The following is an 18,551-nucleotide window of genomic DNA, read 5'->3' as shown; positions in this document are numbered from 1 at the left end:
ACTGCCTTCTTCTTCCGAGCTGAACAAGTGCGGGCCTCCCTCCATGTCCGGGCCCTCCCTTGTGGGGTTCAGTGTTGCCACTGCTTGCAATGCTCTCCTGCGCTCTGTTATTATTTGTGCGAGGTCCGGGGAGATGGTGGTGACTGAGCTGGGCTGCACGCCGAGTTGAGTGAGGGTGACCCTTCTGAGTCGTCGTCCTGAGCATCCGGGTGTTCGACCAACTTGCGTACCTGCGGTGTTAGTAAAGTTGGTTAGGTGTTGCTCCACCCAGGTGTTTGCTTCCGCTGGGTCCGTAAAGAAGTGGGTGGTGCCGTCGTGGATCATTTTGAGTCTGGCAGGGAATAGAAGGGCGTATTGCATGTTCTTTTGATGCAGGGTGCGTTTAACTGCTAGGAAGGTGGCTCTTTGTTGTTGGACAGCTCGAGAGTAGTCCGGGAATAGTATGACCTGTTTGTCTTCTACTTGCAGTTTACCGCGTTGTCTAGCTGCGCGAAGAATGGTGTCTCTGTCTTGATAATGAAGTAACTTCAAGAGAAATGGTCGAGGCGGCAGGCCCAGCTTTGGTCTACGGGCCGGGACCCGATGCGCTCTCTCTATAGGGGGTCAAGTCCTTTGCTGACATAAACGTTGTGATCCAAGTTGTGATGTATCTGATCGGGTTAGATCCCTCCACTCCTTCCGGAAGATTCATAATTCGGATATTGCTCCATCGGGAGTGCCCCTCCAAATCGTCCGTTTTGTTTTCCAGGATCTTTATCCGCGATTGTAGATCTTTTATAGCGTCGTGCTGCTGCTGTATCTGCGGTTCCATGGTTTGCATCGTTTTCTCCCCATGGGTGACTTTATCTGCCAATTTCCTGTGGTCGTCTCGAAGGAGGTTGAGGTCTGTGGCCAGTTCACCAAATTTATTTTCCATAGTTACTCTGAAGTGTTCTATGGCCGCGAGGACCTTATCCAGTTTCCTGGACATGGATTCTTCGCCGGAGGGCCCCTCTCCTGATCGGCTCACGACGGGCGCCGGGGAAGTTGCTCTCTGCTGCTCCGGGGCTTGCGACGCCCCTGTTGCGCGTTGACTGCCCATGGCGGGAGTTCTTCCCGTACCTTGCAGCGGCTGGAGCCTGGTGTCACTCTCCTCTGGTCCTCGCCTCGGGGACAGCAGTCGGGCAGGTGGGCACGTCTAGCACTCCCTGGGTTGCTGTTGTCACTCCTTGCCTTCCCCATGGGCCCCTCGCCCAGGTCCGCCCCCCGGTGCGTTCGGTGTGCAGATCAGGGCTCCCCTGACCCAGTCGGCGGGTCCTCGCTCGCCCGCGTGTCCCAGATGCGGGCAGAGCAGTCAGGGGTGCCCTGGTGGGTAACCCATGTGCAGGTACGTGGTGCTCGCGTCTGGCTGGAGGGCTGTGGCTCTTGTTGTGGCTTGTAACGCTTTATTCAAGGTTCAGCCCACCTGCTGCAGCTGGCCCGCGCCGGCTCTGATGGGATCCGTGACTTTGGGGCACCCTACCAGTGTGCGTTTTGTAGCGTTGTAGGTACACAGGTTGAGAATCGCTCTTGGCAGCGCTGCCGGCTGGTCGCCCCCCTCCACGCGCCTCGGGTCCCGGCGCCGTGCAAGAAGGGGGGTTATGCCTTGGGATGGGGTGGCTTCCGAGGTGTCATTACAGGACTCATGCAATGCTGTTCGGCGCGTGGAGGGGGAAGCAAGGGCTGCCGGTCGTTGGCGTGTGGCTCAAATTGTGCTGACTATCTCTCTCCTCTTCCCTTTGCGCGCCTCGAGTCCCAGCGCCGTGTGGGGGAAGGCTACTGTGCCCCAGCGTCCAGTCACTGTGTCCAGTATGTGTGTAGGGGTGTCCCTGCCTTGTATTGTCAGCCTCTGCTGTGTGGCCTACACGGTGGGGGGTTTTACTCCTCCATGGACATAGTGTACTGGGCGCACTTCATGGATCCCCGTGGACTTGTGGGCAGAGAGGTGATCGTGGCTTTTCTGAGTGATACCCCTCTCTACGCGCCTTGTCCTGGTGCCGTGCAGAGAGGGGCCTGGGACTGTGCTCCTTGACAGTGCGGGGCTCCGGCGCTGCAGGTTGGCGTCTACGGGGCAGTCGTGAGTATCCCAGCGCATGGAGATGTCTGCCACCCAGAAGCCGGTCCATTGATCGCTGCGCCCTCACCTGTCCTGCCCGCCAGCTATGTCAGCGACGGGAGGCAGGCGCTCGTCTCACGCCTCAGGCATTTGCGCTCCGCTCCAGCGGGACCGCCATCTTGCCAACAGTCCGGGAGTTCGTGGTTCGGGGCTCAAGGTATGGGTTCGGGCCCGTCTGGTCGGGCTCCCCGTGGCCATGGCTCAGGTGTGGAGGCCCGGGTGATACCACCCTCTGTGCGCGTCTCGAGTCCCGGCACTGCACAGGGGCCCTGTGCTGCCAGAAGGCGACTCGGCGCAGAGATGATGCGGGGCTTATGTACTGCGGCCTGCCACTCACGGGGGCGTACCTCGGTGTTCCGGTGTATGGAGACACCCGCCACCCCGAGGCCGGTCGAGGAACCGCTGCGCACTCACCTGTCCCGCCCGACAGTCCCTCCGCTGATTCCACTGTCTGATCATGCAGGTTCAGCACTGGAAAGGAGGCGACCGCTCCATACCTCAGTTCGTCGCGCCGAGTTTCGGCAGGGCTGCCATCTTGCCCAACGGTCCTGGGGAGCTCTTGGAGGTCGCTCCGGTTGTGCGGTTGCGGCTATGGGTCCGAGTTCATCCTTGCGAGCCCAGCGTTGTCGAGGCTCAGATGCTGGGTTTTATGTAGCTTGCAGGTACATGGGGCTAGGATTAGTGGCAATTGCATGGGCCGCCGATTGGAGCTTCAGGGAGATGCGTCCGCCATCTTGGCCACGCCCCCCCAACACAAATGTTCACTTATCCACTTTTAGGGTCATATCTCTTCTATTCAAAATTTCGAATACTCTACTCAGCCTAGCATTGTGTTCTTCTAATGAATTTGCAAATACAGGCATATAGTCTTAGAAAGCAGGAAAGTCCTCCTTGGTTCCAAAATGACTCTACATGAATCATTGGAACACACGTGGGTGACTGATGCAAGCTCAAAAGGCATGCAAAAATAGCAAAAAGAAACGCCAGATGGAAGGGATGTGCTGAAATGGTGACAATTTGGATTCAACTCTTATGATATGCACTGCCAACATCCAAAGTCAGAAATATTGGACTTCTCACAATGTATCAAATAAATGCTGAATCTTGGAAAGGGGATAAAAGTTCATCAGCATTTGCTTGTTAAGGGGTCTGAAATCGGTACACAATCAGAGTTTATTAGTCTTTTTCCAAACTATGACAATGGTAGACACCCACTTTGAGGATTCTATAACCTGTAATGCTTCCTCTTTCCACAAGCTTTTAGATGGATAATTCCTTTCTAACGCGTAATTTACATTTCTAAGCGTGTATTTCACAGGTACAGCAGAATCCTGTACCTGAAGACATATTTATACTTTTCTAGTGGTTGTTGAACATCACTGTTGTGCACCAATAACCATGCAATGGGAACAACAGCATCAGGATTTAGTGTCATGCCTAAATTACTTTTGTTTCAGCCACCAAGGAGATTTGACCTTTTTTCTTGACATACACCGTTCCTAAATTTGTTCTACCCTTAATCTATACACTGGAGATGAAAAATCCCATCATTTTAATGGTGTTTACACCATATGAAAATGTCCTAACATTGGGAGCCTCAATTTTATTGATATTGATATTTTTACTCCAATTGTCTTCAAAGACTGTGTCAGAAATAACTGTAAAAGGTGATTATGAGTCCACTAATAATTGGGAAATTTTATTACCAATACTGATGTCACACTGAGGTGGAACATTAGGTTCTTCATTAATATTGTACACCTTCTGTTTCGACTACACTCATTGTATGTGATCAGTTTATGTTCTCTCTGACATCAGTGGTAACCTTTTCAACCGGTTTTCCAGAATTTCTTCTCCCATTATTATTACAAACATTTGCAAAATGACATATCATCTTGCATTTTAAAAACTCTATCCCAGATGTTGAGCAGTTTTTACTGGCGTGAGGGATAGGAGCCTAAATGATGCATCTACTTCTTTCAGAGGAACTATTCAATAATCCTTTTCAATTTTCATCTTCATATATTTAGGGAAAAGGTTTGCCGTACCCAGTACAACTACCTCCGGGAGATTTTATGTTACGCCAGCTTTCCTCTCAAAAGAAATTAAACTCTCCACACATTTAACAGTATCACTGACTGAGGACTGGGCGTGGCTAGTGCGCAACTAAGAGAGCAACCTTAGCGCTCTCTCTGGCTGATCGAGAGTGCCTTCTGTAGAATACGGGGATAAGATGGCATGGTGAGAGACTGGCCATGACGTCGCTGACCTGCAACAACACTGCTGCAGCTCCAGTGACTGTTTACCCCATATAAGAAATGTTGAGGACACCAGAGCACCGATACGGCCGTTGCGAAGGTCAGACAACAAAACAGCCGCCATCATGCTTTTCCTACATTTGAAATTATTATATGGGTGAATGGACATAATGTTTGGAAAGTGGTTTCACCCACTTCTTCCACATTATACTTGATTTCTGGAAAGACTCTGGAATTTACATCGTTACCTGTGCCCTATAATCTGAAAGTCAGCCACCATCTTTGGAGATAAAATGGCTGCTATGGATAATTTTTTGCTTCAAAATGACTGTAAATCACGGTTTCTGCTTTACTGGGTGGTCCTGATTCCTAAACAAGGTGTGTCTGGATACATAATTGTCTCTGCTTTTACAGCAATGTAATTCTTTGTTATTGTGGCTATCCTTTATGATTGGAGGTTAACCCTATGTCTAATTCATTACTATACTTTCTAACATATCTCTTGGTCATAAACTTCTATATGCTAGATAGTCATTGCTTATAACCTCTAACTCACGCTAACACCTACCAGAGGTTTTTCATTGATTTCCAAATAAGCATGGGCGAAGGTAGGGACAGAGAACTGAAAGATTCCAAAGAGCTCGAAATGGGTAAAAAAAGACCTAAATCTACTAATCTTTTACCAGAATCACCATTAAAATATAAATCAGATAAATCTACTAAAATGGATCCTATTCTTGAATCGCTTACTGCCCTTCATGGTCGGGCACAAAGCACGGAAACTAATACAGATCTGATGCAATCTGACATTCATATAAGCTACCTGGAAGATGACAGAAAGAGCTCTCAAAAACGTTCCTACTCAATGTGCTCTAAATTGGCATCCCTCTCATTGGAAGTTACAGAATTGGCAAACCTCAATTGCACAGGAAACCTACAATTTTTTGGCTAGCGGAAGAAGCTCAAGATGCTTCAAACTCATGTGGGGAATTCCTTGAGAAATGATTTCCCTGTACTCAAAATTTTGCCTTCGCTAAAGACTTTGAGAATGTGCAAGCTCATAGGATCCACTCTGGCAGACCCACTCTGTACTCCTCTAAGAGCAAACAACAATTGAGGACCATGATTTTTAAACCTCCCTGATAGCAACACACAGAGGAGATTCTAAAACATACAAAAAAAATCAGTACATATCTTGGGAAGGAGCAAGAATTGGTATTGCACAGGATTTCGCAACTGACACCATCATCCATAGGAAGAGTTTTCTAGTTCTTAGACACAAACTCAGGTCTGACTCCAGACAACATTTCTTTGTGGATCCTTCTCGCTTCAAAATCATCTTTAACGGTAAATCCAGACCCTTTTCAAATCCTGCTGATCTCCAGAGGTTCCTTCAAGACATCAAACATTCCAAAATGGACCAGTGAGCTAAACCAGTTGTGATCTCCTTTTATTTTCACCTGTGATGCTTAATCTTTTTTCTAGTTAATGTGGATTAATGTAGCTCTTTTTGCTTCATACAAATTTCGGATCTGAACAGGGTCCTAACACAGCCATGATATACTTATACAATGTGCCACTGTGTTTTAGTCTATGTTCTTTATAGCAGCTAGAAGCTACAGCGATGTTGTCGCTTCAAAATAATGGCAATACTGAACTCTTGCTTTTCACTCCTGTTATGAAAGGGTAACTTTACTTCTCTACCTAAGGTACTGAAGATATGCTCCAAGGTGTTTTCATACACTGTTTATGTGCAATTATCTGTTTCCCCACAATTGCTATCTTTATCTTGAGGGAGAACTCCTCATAGCGATCTCGTTCTCCGCCCATTTGTCAAAAATGTTGGGTGGGTTTCTGAACCTCAGAGCTCCTTTGTATGTGTTGGGTGAGTTTTGTTTATTTCTGCTTATTTCTTGTTTCTTTTCTTCCTCCCTGCATTAATCAGCTCCCTAATATCTGGTTAGTCAAATTGCTATTCTCTCTTCAGGCAGATTCTTTGATGAGACTTTATAGGCTTTTATTTCAATTACATTTTTCACAGGGGTACCACGTTTATTTCATGTCAGCCCAGTCCATCGTGTTATATAAGGTTCCAAAAGAATACTTTATATATCACTGTATACTGTAATCTTCTTGCTAACAATATGGGCACTTCCAACATACACTTACTGAAAATACTCTCCCTTAATACCAAGGGCCCTAATCATCCTGCTAAAAGAAGGTAAATAGCTGATTACTGGCATGAGCATAAGGAATATCTGAAACTCAAATATCACTGGATAAATGGTTGCTTTTACTCACCTGCAGAGCATAAGAAAAAAGGAGCTGTAACGTTTTTCGAAAAACTCTGATATTTCGGCCACCTTCCAGGAATGTAACAAAGAAAGAAGATGGGTGATCGTTTTAGCTAATAAAATAGTAAAGTTTGTATTCTATATCATCAATGTCTATGCCCCCAATGAGGATGACCCTGAATTCTGGTATTCTCTAAATAGGTCAATTACAGATCTCCTACAATGTGTTGCTGCAATCTGGGGGGAGATAGTACTCTTCCCTTGGATGGCTCACTTGATTGCTTATCTCAAGTAAATTTTCAACTTAATCGAGCACATGCTCAACTTACAAAATTATGCACCACACATAATCTCATTAACATTTAAAGGATCCACAACCCTACAGGCAGTGAATATACTTTTTACTCAAACCCTCATGATTTCTTTTCAAGGAATGATTACCTTTTAGTAAATGACCAACTTCTTCAGCACTCATCCTCTCCTAAGATAGAACCAATTGTGGTCTCTGACCATGTGTACATCTCTCTGGAATTACAAATGGATACTCCTGCCCCAATATCTAAACAGTGGAGAATGGATGACTTAGATGATGGAGTTATGAACTCCTCCATCCAAGAAGACATTATGCATTTCATAAATGAAAATAACATAGAGGAGACTCCTCCTGAAATATTCTAGGACTCACTTAAAGCTACAAGAGGAAGCATGATTAACCTTAATTCGGCTAAACTCAAAAGAGATAATAATTGCCTAAATGTGTTGGAGACTGAGATTAAGGCTCTTGAATTCAAACTACAACACTTAGGGCTCCATGGTCCTTTCTAAGCTTAAAGCATTTAAATATGAATACAATAAAACGTTGAGTACCAAAGGTCATAGATGGGTTGAGGTTAACAAGCAGAACAAAATATCAAAAAGAATAAAGCTGGAGGATTCTAAGCCAAATATTTAAAATTTGTCAAGTACAAATCTATCTTCACAGCCATTAAAAATGTCAATGGCATTAATGTTACATCTGTGACAAATATTGTGGGGTCTTTGAGACTTCTATGAATCTTTATATACCTCTTTACTTCAATTGACGTTCATATCTGTAAGAATATTTTAAACTATTTATCATTGCCAAAATTAGATCCAGATTCAAGAGACACTCTTAATAATCAGATAGAACAGGACGAAATACTGAATGCCACTTCTAGTCCAGCTGGTCGGGCCAGTTTTAAAAGTAAATTTCACAAGACATATGCCAGACAGCTGCTTATATCCCTACACAATCTGTTTCTTTTGCGAACACAGGAAAATACAAGTCTCTGATGCTGTCGTAACAATAGTTGTTATTCCTTAAGAAGGGAAAGATCCCCCTGAGATTAAAAACTAATGTCCAATTTCACTTATAAACATTGACTGCCAGATTTATGCATAAGTGTTAGCCATGAGATTAGAAATCATTTTGAGCAATCTGATACAACTGACACAAACCGGTTTCCATAAAGGCTGATTGGCAAGCAAAAATATTAGGATTCTATGCCATGCTCTAGAAAAGGCTAAGTCCCTACACTCCCCTTCTGCCACGATAGCCTTAGACGCAGGAAAAGCCTTTGGTAAAGTCTTGTAGACCTTTCTGCGGGCCATTTTACAGAGATTTGGTCTCAGAGATAACTTCATTAAAATGACATTTGCCTTTTACTATGAACCAAAAGCTACAGTCCATATCAGTGTACCTCAAAAGTATTACCCTTATAACAAGGTACCCATCAAGTTTGTTCTCTTTCCCCACTTCTTTTTGTACTAGCCATTGAATCTCTGCTTGAAATAATTAGAAATCAAAGTGGCATCAAAGGTATTCCCTCTCCCTCTTGTCCACAAAATGTTGCGGCCTATGCTGATGATGTTTTAATCCTTACAGAAAAGACGTATAAGACTACATTCTAAAAGTTATCTTGGAATACTCAGAGTTGTCTGGTTACACCCTCAGTAAAGAGAAAACTGAGGTCTTCCCCATAAATATTCATTGCTTTTTTCCTCATATTCGAAACTCTGGCCTCAAAAGGCAGAACAGCCGTATGTGGTTTGGGAAGGACTCTCAAGCAACACTGCTAATTAATAAAGAAAAAAACATAAAACATTTAAAGAACTGATCACACAGGGCCTCCAAAATTCATCACTTGGTGTGATAGTCTTGAAACAATAAAAACTATGCTTATAACCAATTTCCCAATTAGAATGATCCCCTTTAAACTTTCAAACAACTTCTTTAAATCAAATATAACATTTTGATGGACTATTTATGGACAAGCAAAACAGCCAGGATATCCATTAATAAAAAAATGGGAATGGACTAGGAGGAAGGGGGAGTTAAATTCCCAGACTTTCTTAGATATCAACGGGCCTTCTTCAAAAAGCAAGGTGCCCAATGGTTTCCTAATGTCATCTCTAATATTCCAACATGGCTTTCTATAGAAAGGGACTTGATTGCTCCTCTTCCATTATGTGCTTTTCTAATGATACACAATACTTATTGTGTTAACATACCTCATTCAGTTCTCACGATACGGGATACCATTGGCTCCCTACGATCCGTCGACAGAAAACAGTTACAAAGACTCCCTAAATCAGAACTAGCTTCTTTGTGGTTCAAAATACAGATCAAAATAGATATTTAAGATGATTTTGGGAAGGAATGGGCATTGAAAGGCATCTTCCTCCTCAAAGATCTTGGTACAGATCCTTTTTCTTTTGTGGTTATTGAGGACAAACACAAACTGTCTAACCTTGATTTTCACATTTTCTTAAAGGTAAAATCTGGAATCCGGAAGTTAGGCCCCATCAACTTCCTAATTAGAACCTGATGCGGTTATCCCCTCTTGCCATGGTAAAAAAAAAAGGAGTTCACCTCCTGTAGGGTATTTCGCGCCTGCACTTGCACAAGTGAGGCTATGGATCATATACAATGTCTATTGGACACCATTTAAACTTCATAGATTGGGGCTATTAGAATCAAATCTATGCTGGAATTGTAAAATGGCTCCTGATGACTCCACTCACATGTTTTACTATTGTAGGCATGTCTGCCCCCTTTGGCAACACATTGAAACTACGATTCAGAAGATTTTTTAATGTTCTCATTATTAAGATTGTAATTGTTAAACTTATTGCATTTCAATATATACAGCTGTTATTATTTCACAAGCCATGGTGTCGTTGGACCGCTCATTGACTTTTTTTATTTTTGTACACATGATGTTTGGGTACCGTTCTTGTGCTCATAATATTGTCATTACTTTTAATTCAAGATGTATCCATTTATTGGTATGTCACATCATATCTTTAGGCAAGTACACCTTTAATTATGATTGTGTATACAAATATTCTTGGAATAAACACTTTTGAAATGGAAAAAAAACAATAGCACTAGTCACTTGGAAAGACACTTCCTGTTGCTGTGGGCATTTTCTTCATTGTAGCAATGTACCACAGCATGGTAATATGTTGATAAACGGAGCCATAACTATCAAATTTGCATTTGACGATACAATTCCAAAGGATTCATGATTCATTAGGCTCTTGGGTAACTCACGTCAGGTATAAAACTTGTGTCAGGATTAAATATGAGGTTTTTTAGGCAGTTTCCTTCTATGTAAAATCCTGAAATTTACCCGGTCAACCATTTGCGGCCCGGGATTTTACATAGAAGGAAGCTGCCTAACAGACAGCAACCAAATATTTATTCCTGATTTTTGAAAAGTGTGAAATAAGAGAAATACTTGCAACAAAAACGAAATATTAAGAACTGCTATTAACAATTGTAAAAGATTTCTTATTACATTTATCACAGCCTTGAGGAAGTCCTGGTCCAGATGACCATATAAGGGTGAAACACGTGTCGGCTGTTTAAAGTTTCAAACTGAATACTGTAACATCTTGAAAAGTGATGAAAACTCTAAAACCATGAATAAAAGTAAAATAGAAAATCCAAATTTGAAACCTTGAAGCTTTCTTCATGTACTAACACTGAACAAGGAGTAGGGTGCACTCATATATTCTCAACTAATATCCAAATAAGGCCTCCCTGTGGCCCTTCAGCAAGGGGTGGGAGCCCAGCACGACTTCAAAACAAGAAACCAGGGAAAGAGTACGCTAGAGGAACTGTGTGATTTGTTGACCATGTGCAAGTTACTAGGTATCGTAGAGTACATTTGTGGCTGAATAGGGAGTTTACAACATGACAGCAAGTGATAGTAATGAGTCTGGAAGCTGGTCTTGTGTGTGCTGATAATGTTACTTTCGCCAGGAGACAAATGGGGACTGAATGTGGGCGAAACTCTGACTCTGACCCACAAGGGTTTGGTGATAGCCACCTACCAAGTTATTATTTTTTTTTAAGTTGCACGGAGGCAATCTAAATGCAGCAAGCACACTGAACCTAGTGCATGGCCCTCCTCCACTGAATAGAAATATAATTATTAGCCATAAAATTTGCTATTAAGTGGCATTACAGACTTCAATTACTGAAAGGCACCTGCTTCTTTTTTCTCCTAGATACTTGATTCTTATACCAGTGAGGGTGTCTCAACCAACCTTGAGGCAGCTTCTGTATGCTATTTTTCACCTCTTGCCCCCAAATGTATCATTTTCACAAAAGGCCTGACTCTTCACAGGACAGTTCCAAAAGTAATTGTGATTCCTGGTTAGGCAACACATTTCTTTTCTCCCGTGATCACACACGCAATGGATTCTTCTACCTAATATTGTTTGTTATGTTTCTACATCCTTCCTTTTCCATCGTATTTCAGGTGCGTGTTTAGCACACACTGAATCGTGTTTTCCTTGTTTTCATGTACATAAAATGTTCAACAAATGTTTAATATTTACTGATGCACCAAAAGCCAACAGTGTGAAGCCTGTTTAATAAAAATCTAAATCCCACCCGTTGCTTCTGCTTTAGAAAGCTGCTAAATTGTAATTGCCCAAATAAAGGGAGGATTTAAAAAGGGTTTATAAAGGGTGGACCCCCGTCTTTCACCCAAAGTCATTCAACTATGTTCTATTTGTTGTCAAGGGGTTAGTTGAAGAACAAAGATGAGAACTACAGAAGGTCAACATGTATCTTATGTCACTTATCATCTGTATATGGTTTGTGACCTCTGAGCCCAAGGGCTGCCAGGCAGCACCATGCTACTACTGGAGACTGAAAAATGGCCATGATATGCTTGCATACATGGACATTTGCTGAATCGGTCTGAAATGCACCGTGGTTGTTCTCCAATAAATTAGCTACAGTAAGAGGGGCGTGGCATTCTCTGCATGGTCAGAGAATGACTTGAACTACACATGAGGTCAACTGGGCTACATATGGCAATGTCAATAGTCTTGTACAGTCTGATCTGAAACAGTTGAGAAAGGGTACTCACCTGTGTAGTTGTGCGTGCTTTCCTTGAGCTTTGTTTCCTGTTTGTCAACAAAGCAGGTCTCGTCTTCATTTATGCAGAAGGAAATGATGTCATGTCCTGTTATTTAAATAATATGAATGAAAATATGTTACAACATACAAAGTAACAAGATATTATTTCAGTTAAAAATGCGGATTTGAGAACATCTACACTAAATGAATGTGCAACATCTACATCACTTCAAATGCAAGCAATTGAAAACCAGGTTAAAGCTCTAACATTTTCCAAATCATAATTTTCTTTTCCTTTTATACACACCAAGGATCTTTCTTTTTTTACGCCCAAGACATCCTGAGGATGCACAATAATTTTTTACTGCATTATGGGCATGTATGTTTCTAGACATAACACACAATAAGTGCATATTCTGTGTCTGATCTAAGTATTTTGAACCATGAAAATTGTGAAGGCATTTGTCTGATATACAGCTGCATAGAGTCAGACATTGTTGCTCAAATAACCTGGCAGTGTAGGGTTAAATCGCTAATTAAGGGAGCTTAAATACTTCTGTAAATAGATTCTTAATTCTCTGGACTGCCTCCATCAAGGAGATGTCGTGTCAAAGCGGACTGCTAGAAAAAAGAGTCACTCCTGAGATGGAATTTTCCATGAGGCAAGGCACAAGTCCATCCCAATGCATTGTGCTCAGCAGGGTGTAGACTAACAAGATCAGTGTCTCAGATTTCGAATCCACCAAATGCTGGATCTCAGTACTCAGGCCTTTGAATCCATGTTTTCTGAAAGGAGCCTTACCGTTTTCATGAACCTCCCTGACCACCATCACCTTCTTGTGTCTCTCTCTGCAATACGTCATCCTCTACGTGGATGTGCACCTGAAATAAATCCTCTGTAGTCTAAATCCACACACTGCACAGCTACTACAAAGCCCCAATTATTTTTCTAATACTTGTTTTTCATTGACTGATAAAAAACACAAAGGAAGAGCAAACAGAGAAAACTATACAACAGAATGCAAGATGTCTACATTAACACACTGGGGGGAATTGGGCACAAGTATGCAGTTGCACTACAGCTCAGGAGAGTGAGCACAGGTTTGTAACCCAATTCACCAGCCACTCTTGGTGCACCAAGCAAGCTCTGACCCCTGAACTCAATGAAGAGAGAGGACAGGCAATTTACATAATGACACACATGCAACACACTGGGTATTTGTAGAAAAGTATGCCTTAGTGCTTGAACTTTAAATATTTTCAGTGGAAGGGATCATCAATTTATTGGTGACCCTATAACATAGCAAAACTAATACAGTGGGTTGGTAGAATGGTGTTGCAGTCTATGGTTGGCAAACTCCATGAAGGACAACCTTTTCACTTGAAAAGAGACAACCCAATGACATAGAAAATATTATGATTCTCATTCTTCTCAACCTGGAAAGCCTCAATCACGACTAGGGTGCTGAACAAGGGTTTTAACCACTCATTGGTCTTACCGACATACACTTATGATCCATTTGCTAAACTAAATATGCCTCCAATATCCCTGATTCAGCTGTCACATCTGTGCAAAATAACAGATTAAATGAACCAATAAACTCCACTTAATCGCTGCCCCTCAAATTTGTACTGAAAGCTGGCAAAGTCCTATGTATCACCTATCTCCCATGGAAGCATTTCAACCTGATCACTCTCGAATTCTCTCAAACTCGGGGTTCACTCTGTGGCAGCACGTCACATTAACTTAACTGTGAAATTCAGATAGCACTGCCTCTCTAGTTCTCACTGATTTCAACAAAGATATGGGAAAGGCACACTTTCCACGACTATTGATACATCCACTGACTTTTAAACTGGTTATCATTTTATCACTCTGACAAAGACCAGCAATCCTGGGCTACAGTATCTTATAAGACCCAAGAATATGCAAATATACCCCATCACAAGGAGTCTGCAAACACTTTTGACACTCAACCACAACCCTACCTTGCCTCCGATCTCCACCACCAAGGTCAACACATTCACAGAGTGGACTCCGATCACCAACGAAGACACAGCGGCTAGAATGGCATTGGCTAGAATGGCATCGATCCACTCTGGGACCCCTACAGACCCATGTTCTCATTGCTTCTTCAACCTAAGGAGCACCACGATAAGCAAGGCACTCACAACTGTCATCAACACCTACAACGCTACAGCCACTTTAAAGGACAACAGGAAACATGCAGAAGTCACCCCACTCCTCAAGAAATCATGCACAGACCCAAAAGTCCTCAGCAACTTCTGACTCATCTGTCTGCTCCCCTTCCCAGCCAAAGTCATAGAAATGCCATAAAATTTCAGCTTTCCCACCACAAATTCCTGGACATTTTGCAATCCGGTTTCTGTAGTAACCACAGCACGGAGATTGCCCTCATTGCAACTCATAGAACATTCGCTCCATACTAGATCGAGGCCACTCTTCTGCACTCATCCTCCTGGACCTCTCTGCAGCCTTCAACACAGTCTCCCACAACACACTCATCTCCAGACTCCACGAAACCGTAGTCCAAGGATAGCCTCCTTCCTGACTAGAAGAACTTAATGGGTCAAGCTCCCTCTGTTCCACGAACCCAAGAATCTCATCTGCTGAGACCCGCAAGGCTCTTCACTCTTTCAGACCCACAGACTCAACATCTGCTCTTACACCAACACCCAACTCATCCTATCCCTCTCAGAAGACACCAACACCACCAAAAGTAATTTAAAAATGTGTAAGACCAACATGGCCGAGTGGATGAGAGACACCTACCTCAAACTCAATGCTGACAAGATGGAAGTACTGATTGTCGGCAACAATAACTCACCCGGGGACTCCACCTGGCGGCCCACAGATCTAGTCCTCACACTCGACCACTCCAGAATCCTGGGCATTACCCTTGACACCAATCTGACCAGGAGACATCAAATCAACACCATCACCTCCGCCTGCTTTCACACACTGTACTTCCTCAGGCAAATCGTCAATTGGCTCCCTTCTGACACCAGAAAACTGTCACCCAAGCCCTCACTACAAGCAGACTGGACTATGGCAATACCCTCTACTACAGCATATCCACACGCCTGCTACACAAGCTGGAAACCATACAAAATGCCGAAGCCAGACTAATCCTCCACCCTACTCACCACACGTACATCATACCTCACCTCCGAAAACTACACTGGCTCCCCATTCAGAAACGTCCACAGTTCACTCATGTCAACAAGGCACTTCACAACCAAGGTTCCACCTACCCCAATAACCGTCTACACTTCCACCAACCAGCCAGGAATCTTGCTCTGCATCACTCACGCTCATTCACAACCCCTCATATCCATAGAAGCAAGACAGAGGGTAGGGCCTGGCAGCCAAATCCCAGAACGAACTCCCCCAGCACATCAGGTCAGCCGGGTCACTTACAGATATCCGCAAGAAACTGAAAACCTGGCTCTTCAACTGATCCTACTTGCATACCCCGCAACTACTCAGTGCCTCGATACCTTGACAAGTGACAAGGTTCACGCTCTACAAATCCATATTACATTACTGAGCCCTAATCTATCCCCAGCACTCTACTGGAAAATAAATGATGAGCATGACATTAATGAAAACTAGCATTTGCCTAGTCTTTCTAGTTATGTGTCAAATTGCCAAAAAAACATCTAAACTGCTACTTGTCAGCTATTAGTTGTACACACAAGCAATGATAAATGCTGACATGATTCTTACATCTTAAAAAGGATGCACCTCATTGAGGTTTCCCAGCAGTCCTAACAAAAGCACCTCAAGTACCTTAAGGGAGGACAAAATGGGTTGCGATATCCCAACTAAGCCTAATCAGGACATGAATGCAGGACTACCATTTCTAGTGTTGTCTGAGAAGGACTTTTTTTTTTTTAACCAAACAATGCTGTCTGCTCACGAGGTAGAACACCATCAGCGTTTGTATGCCCGTTGACTCTTAACTTCCATGTTTTGCCACCATGTCTATTCAATAAGAATAACAAATGAAGTGATCAGACGCAAAATCTGTAGTATTTTTTTATTTCATAATTTGGTTTGTTTTTCACACTGAATGTATTTAGTACCTATGATTGAAAGAAATTTGACTGCAGTAAAAGTCTTGAAAGCAAACAGATTTTGTTGGGCAAATCGATCTGGATGTAGATCATTCCAGAGCAGTGATCCTATCATCACTTGGATGGTTTTTCCTCCATGAGATTTGTGTTTGTGCCTGACCTGAGGGATCAGGTTAGCATTGCAGAATCTCAGGATACGTTGTATTGTTTGTGAAAACCGATTGCATGTATTTTGGGCCAACTCCCTCCATGCTTTGAAGTCAGAGCAGGGAAGTGAGAGCTTCATTCTCTGTGCCACCGGGAGCCAATGCTGGGTTTTGAGCACTGTGGTGATGTCCTCCAATTTCTTGTGATTGAAACAGTCTAACTGTCTGGTTTTATATTCAGAGGCTGCTGTAGAGTTTTATACCCTCTTGTTGTAAAGATCATGACTTCCAGTGCAGAGACCATTTTTTAATTTCAGTTTGAAGATGTAAGAAGTGATTAATTACTATTTCATCAAATGGTCGTTCCTACATGTTTTATTCTGTAAATGTGTAAGAAATATGTCACAAAGTTTCGATAAGCCAGATTATACAAATCAATGCATTATTTACTTTAGAAATGATACCAGGAATGTCATAAATGTTATGACTGTTTCCCTCCATAATTCTTTAATTTCATCTATTTTAATCACTTACTTTTAGGCTTCTTATTTTAGTTTTAGATTCTTGAAGACATAAATGCCCACTCCATTTTGTCATTGGCCTGTCTAGAAAATGGTGGTCTTTACCTTCCTAAGTCTAAAACATGGGGGCCTTTATCTCCCTGAGTAATTGTAAATATGTCACATCCTTTTGAACTCTAAATGGTTCAAATATTTACATCAATGACATAGACAAAAATAGTTAGTGCAACATCTGTCTGGGACAGGTACCTTTTTCAAGGTCAAATAGCAACTATAACCCAGACAATGTAGTCTGTATTGACATAGTTTTACCTTATTAGTACATCTACTGATGTATATGTTTATGTCAAGACATTCCTAAAGAGAGATTAATTAGGTCGCTAATACTATAAAAACCCAGTGAAATCCCTGTCAAATTGGAGGGATACATTATTTCTCAGGTTGAAGATCACAGTTCCAGATATTCAGTCTTGATTGAAGAACCCTCCAGCAAATCTCTCAGAGGCTCTGCAAAGCATTCCCTTCAGCCTTCATTAACTGGTGCCAGGATTGTATTTGCATAGACACAATCTCGTTGCCCTTGTGCTTGAAATGGCTGGCAAGCGATTCCAAACAGACAACAAATCATGTCATCAAGGTATCCAGGTATGCCCACCACCTCAGAAACTCTAACTTCATTATTTATTCATATGCTAGAACCAGCATAGTGCGTAGAGAAAGCATAGTGAGGGTATTAAGGGCTAAAATTGTGATTTTACAATTTTCCTTTGTTGTCACGGTTATTGAAAAGCTTAGATGTTTTTTAATCTTCTGAGATATTAATGTGTGCACTAGAACACGGAGTTTTAAAATAAATATTTTAAAATAAATATGTTTAAATACATATTCTGTTTCTTGTAATCTTGAGTGAACCAATCATCTGGAATACCACTGTTCCATGTTAGTAACCCAAAAGTATTGACACCACTTCTACAGGACTACAAAAACCTGTCTTTCACATTCAATCAATGGTGCATTTTAGCAGGTCCTCGTGCCAGCTCCCTCTGCAACAGTTCTGATATCTAGCTTGCCCCCAGTCTGACACCCCCTGTTGCCTGTCTACCTGCTGCCCTCTGTTTGTGCGTCCTCTGCTCATTTCTCGCTCTCTTTTGCATTTTCTGCTCATTTTCTGCCCTCGGTTTTGGCATTTTTTCTACTTATTTTTCTGTCCTTGGTTTATTTATTGATTTATTTATTATGTTTTGTCCTCATTCATAATTAAGTCATTGTCTCTTAGAGAGTACGGGCTCTTTAACGGCTTCTGTGAAGGGAGGTCTCATCTTCCAACTGTTGCCTTACCACCTCCAAGAATCATGAAGGGCCAACCTCAAGACTCCTATACAAAAGGAGGTGAAACGTTATGATTTTCCCAAAGAACAGCCTCCTTGCCATAGTCTTTACTTATTTTAGAATCATAGGACCAGTTTAGGAGAATATATTGTGTAACTTAATGACCCAATCCTCCCAAAATCTAGTTCTTTTTTTAGAGAGACAACCATGATCCAACTTATTAACTGAAGTGACCCAATCCAGAAGCACCAGGGGCAGGGGCGATAACCACTTTAAACAGCTTTCTCTTCTTGCCCGGAGGATTAAGATGAATAATAAGTGTACTTGTAGTTTTGTAAGTTTACAGTTATTGCTCTCTCCTGGTAGG

At 42.5% G+C, this 18,551-nt stretch overlaps 1 protein-coding gene across 4 annotated transcripts in view; it reads right to left on the bottom strand.

The window, feature by feature from the left end:
* Positions 1-18,551, bottom strand: part of LOC146866791 (uncharacterized) — a 178,538-nt gene that overhangs the window by 13,212 nt on the left and 146,775 nt on the right. For 3 of the 4 annotated variants that reach the window (XM_085601341.1, XM_085601331.1, XM_085601324.1), the window contains one exon: positions 12,098-12,193. In XM_085601341.1, the coding sequence (XP_085457467.1) occupies positions 12,098-12,193 (96 nt within the window). Of the gene's footprint in view, positions 1-6,693; positions 6,756-12,097; positions 12,194-18,551 lie in introns of all 4 variants that reach the window. The other variant, XM_085601350.1, reaches the window with a different exon arrangement.

The sequence above is a fragment of the Triturus cristatus genome, chromosome 1_2 (genome assembly GCF_964204655.1).
Source record: "Triturus cristatus chromosome 1_2, aTriCri1.1, whole genome shotgun sequence".
Lineage (NCBI taxonomy): Eukaryota > Metazoa > Chordata > Amphibia > Caudata > Salamandridae > Triturus > Triturus cristatus.
This window is presented reverse-complemented; position numbering and strand designations above follow the sequence as displayed.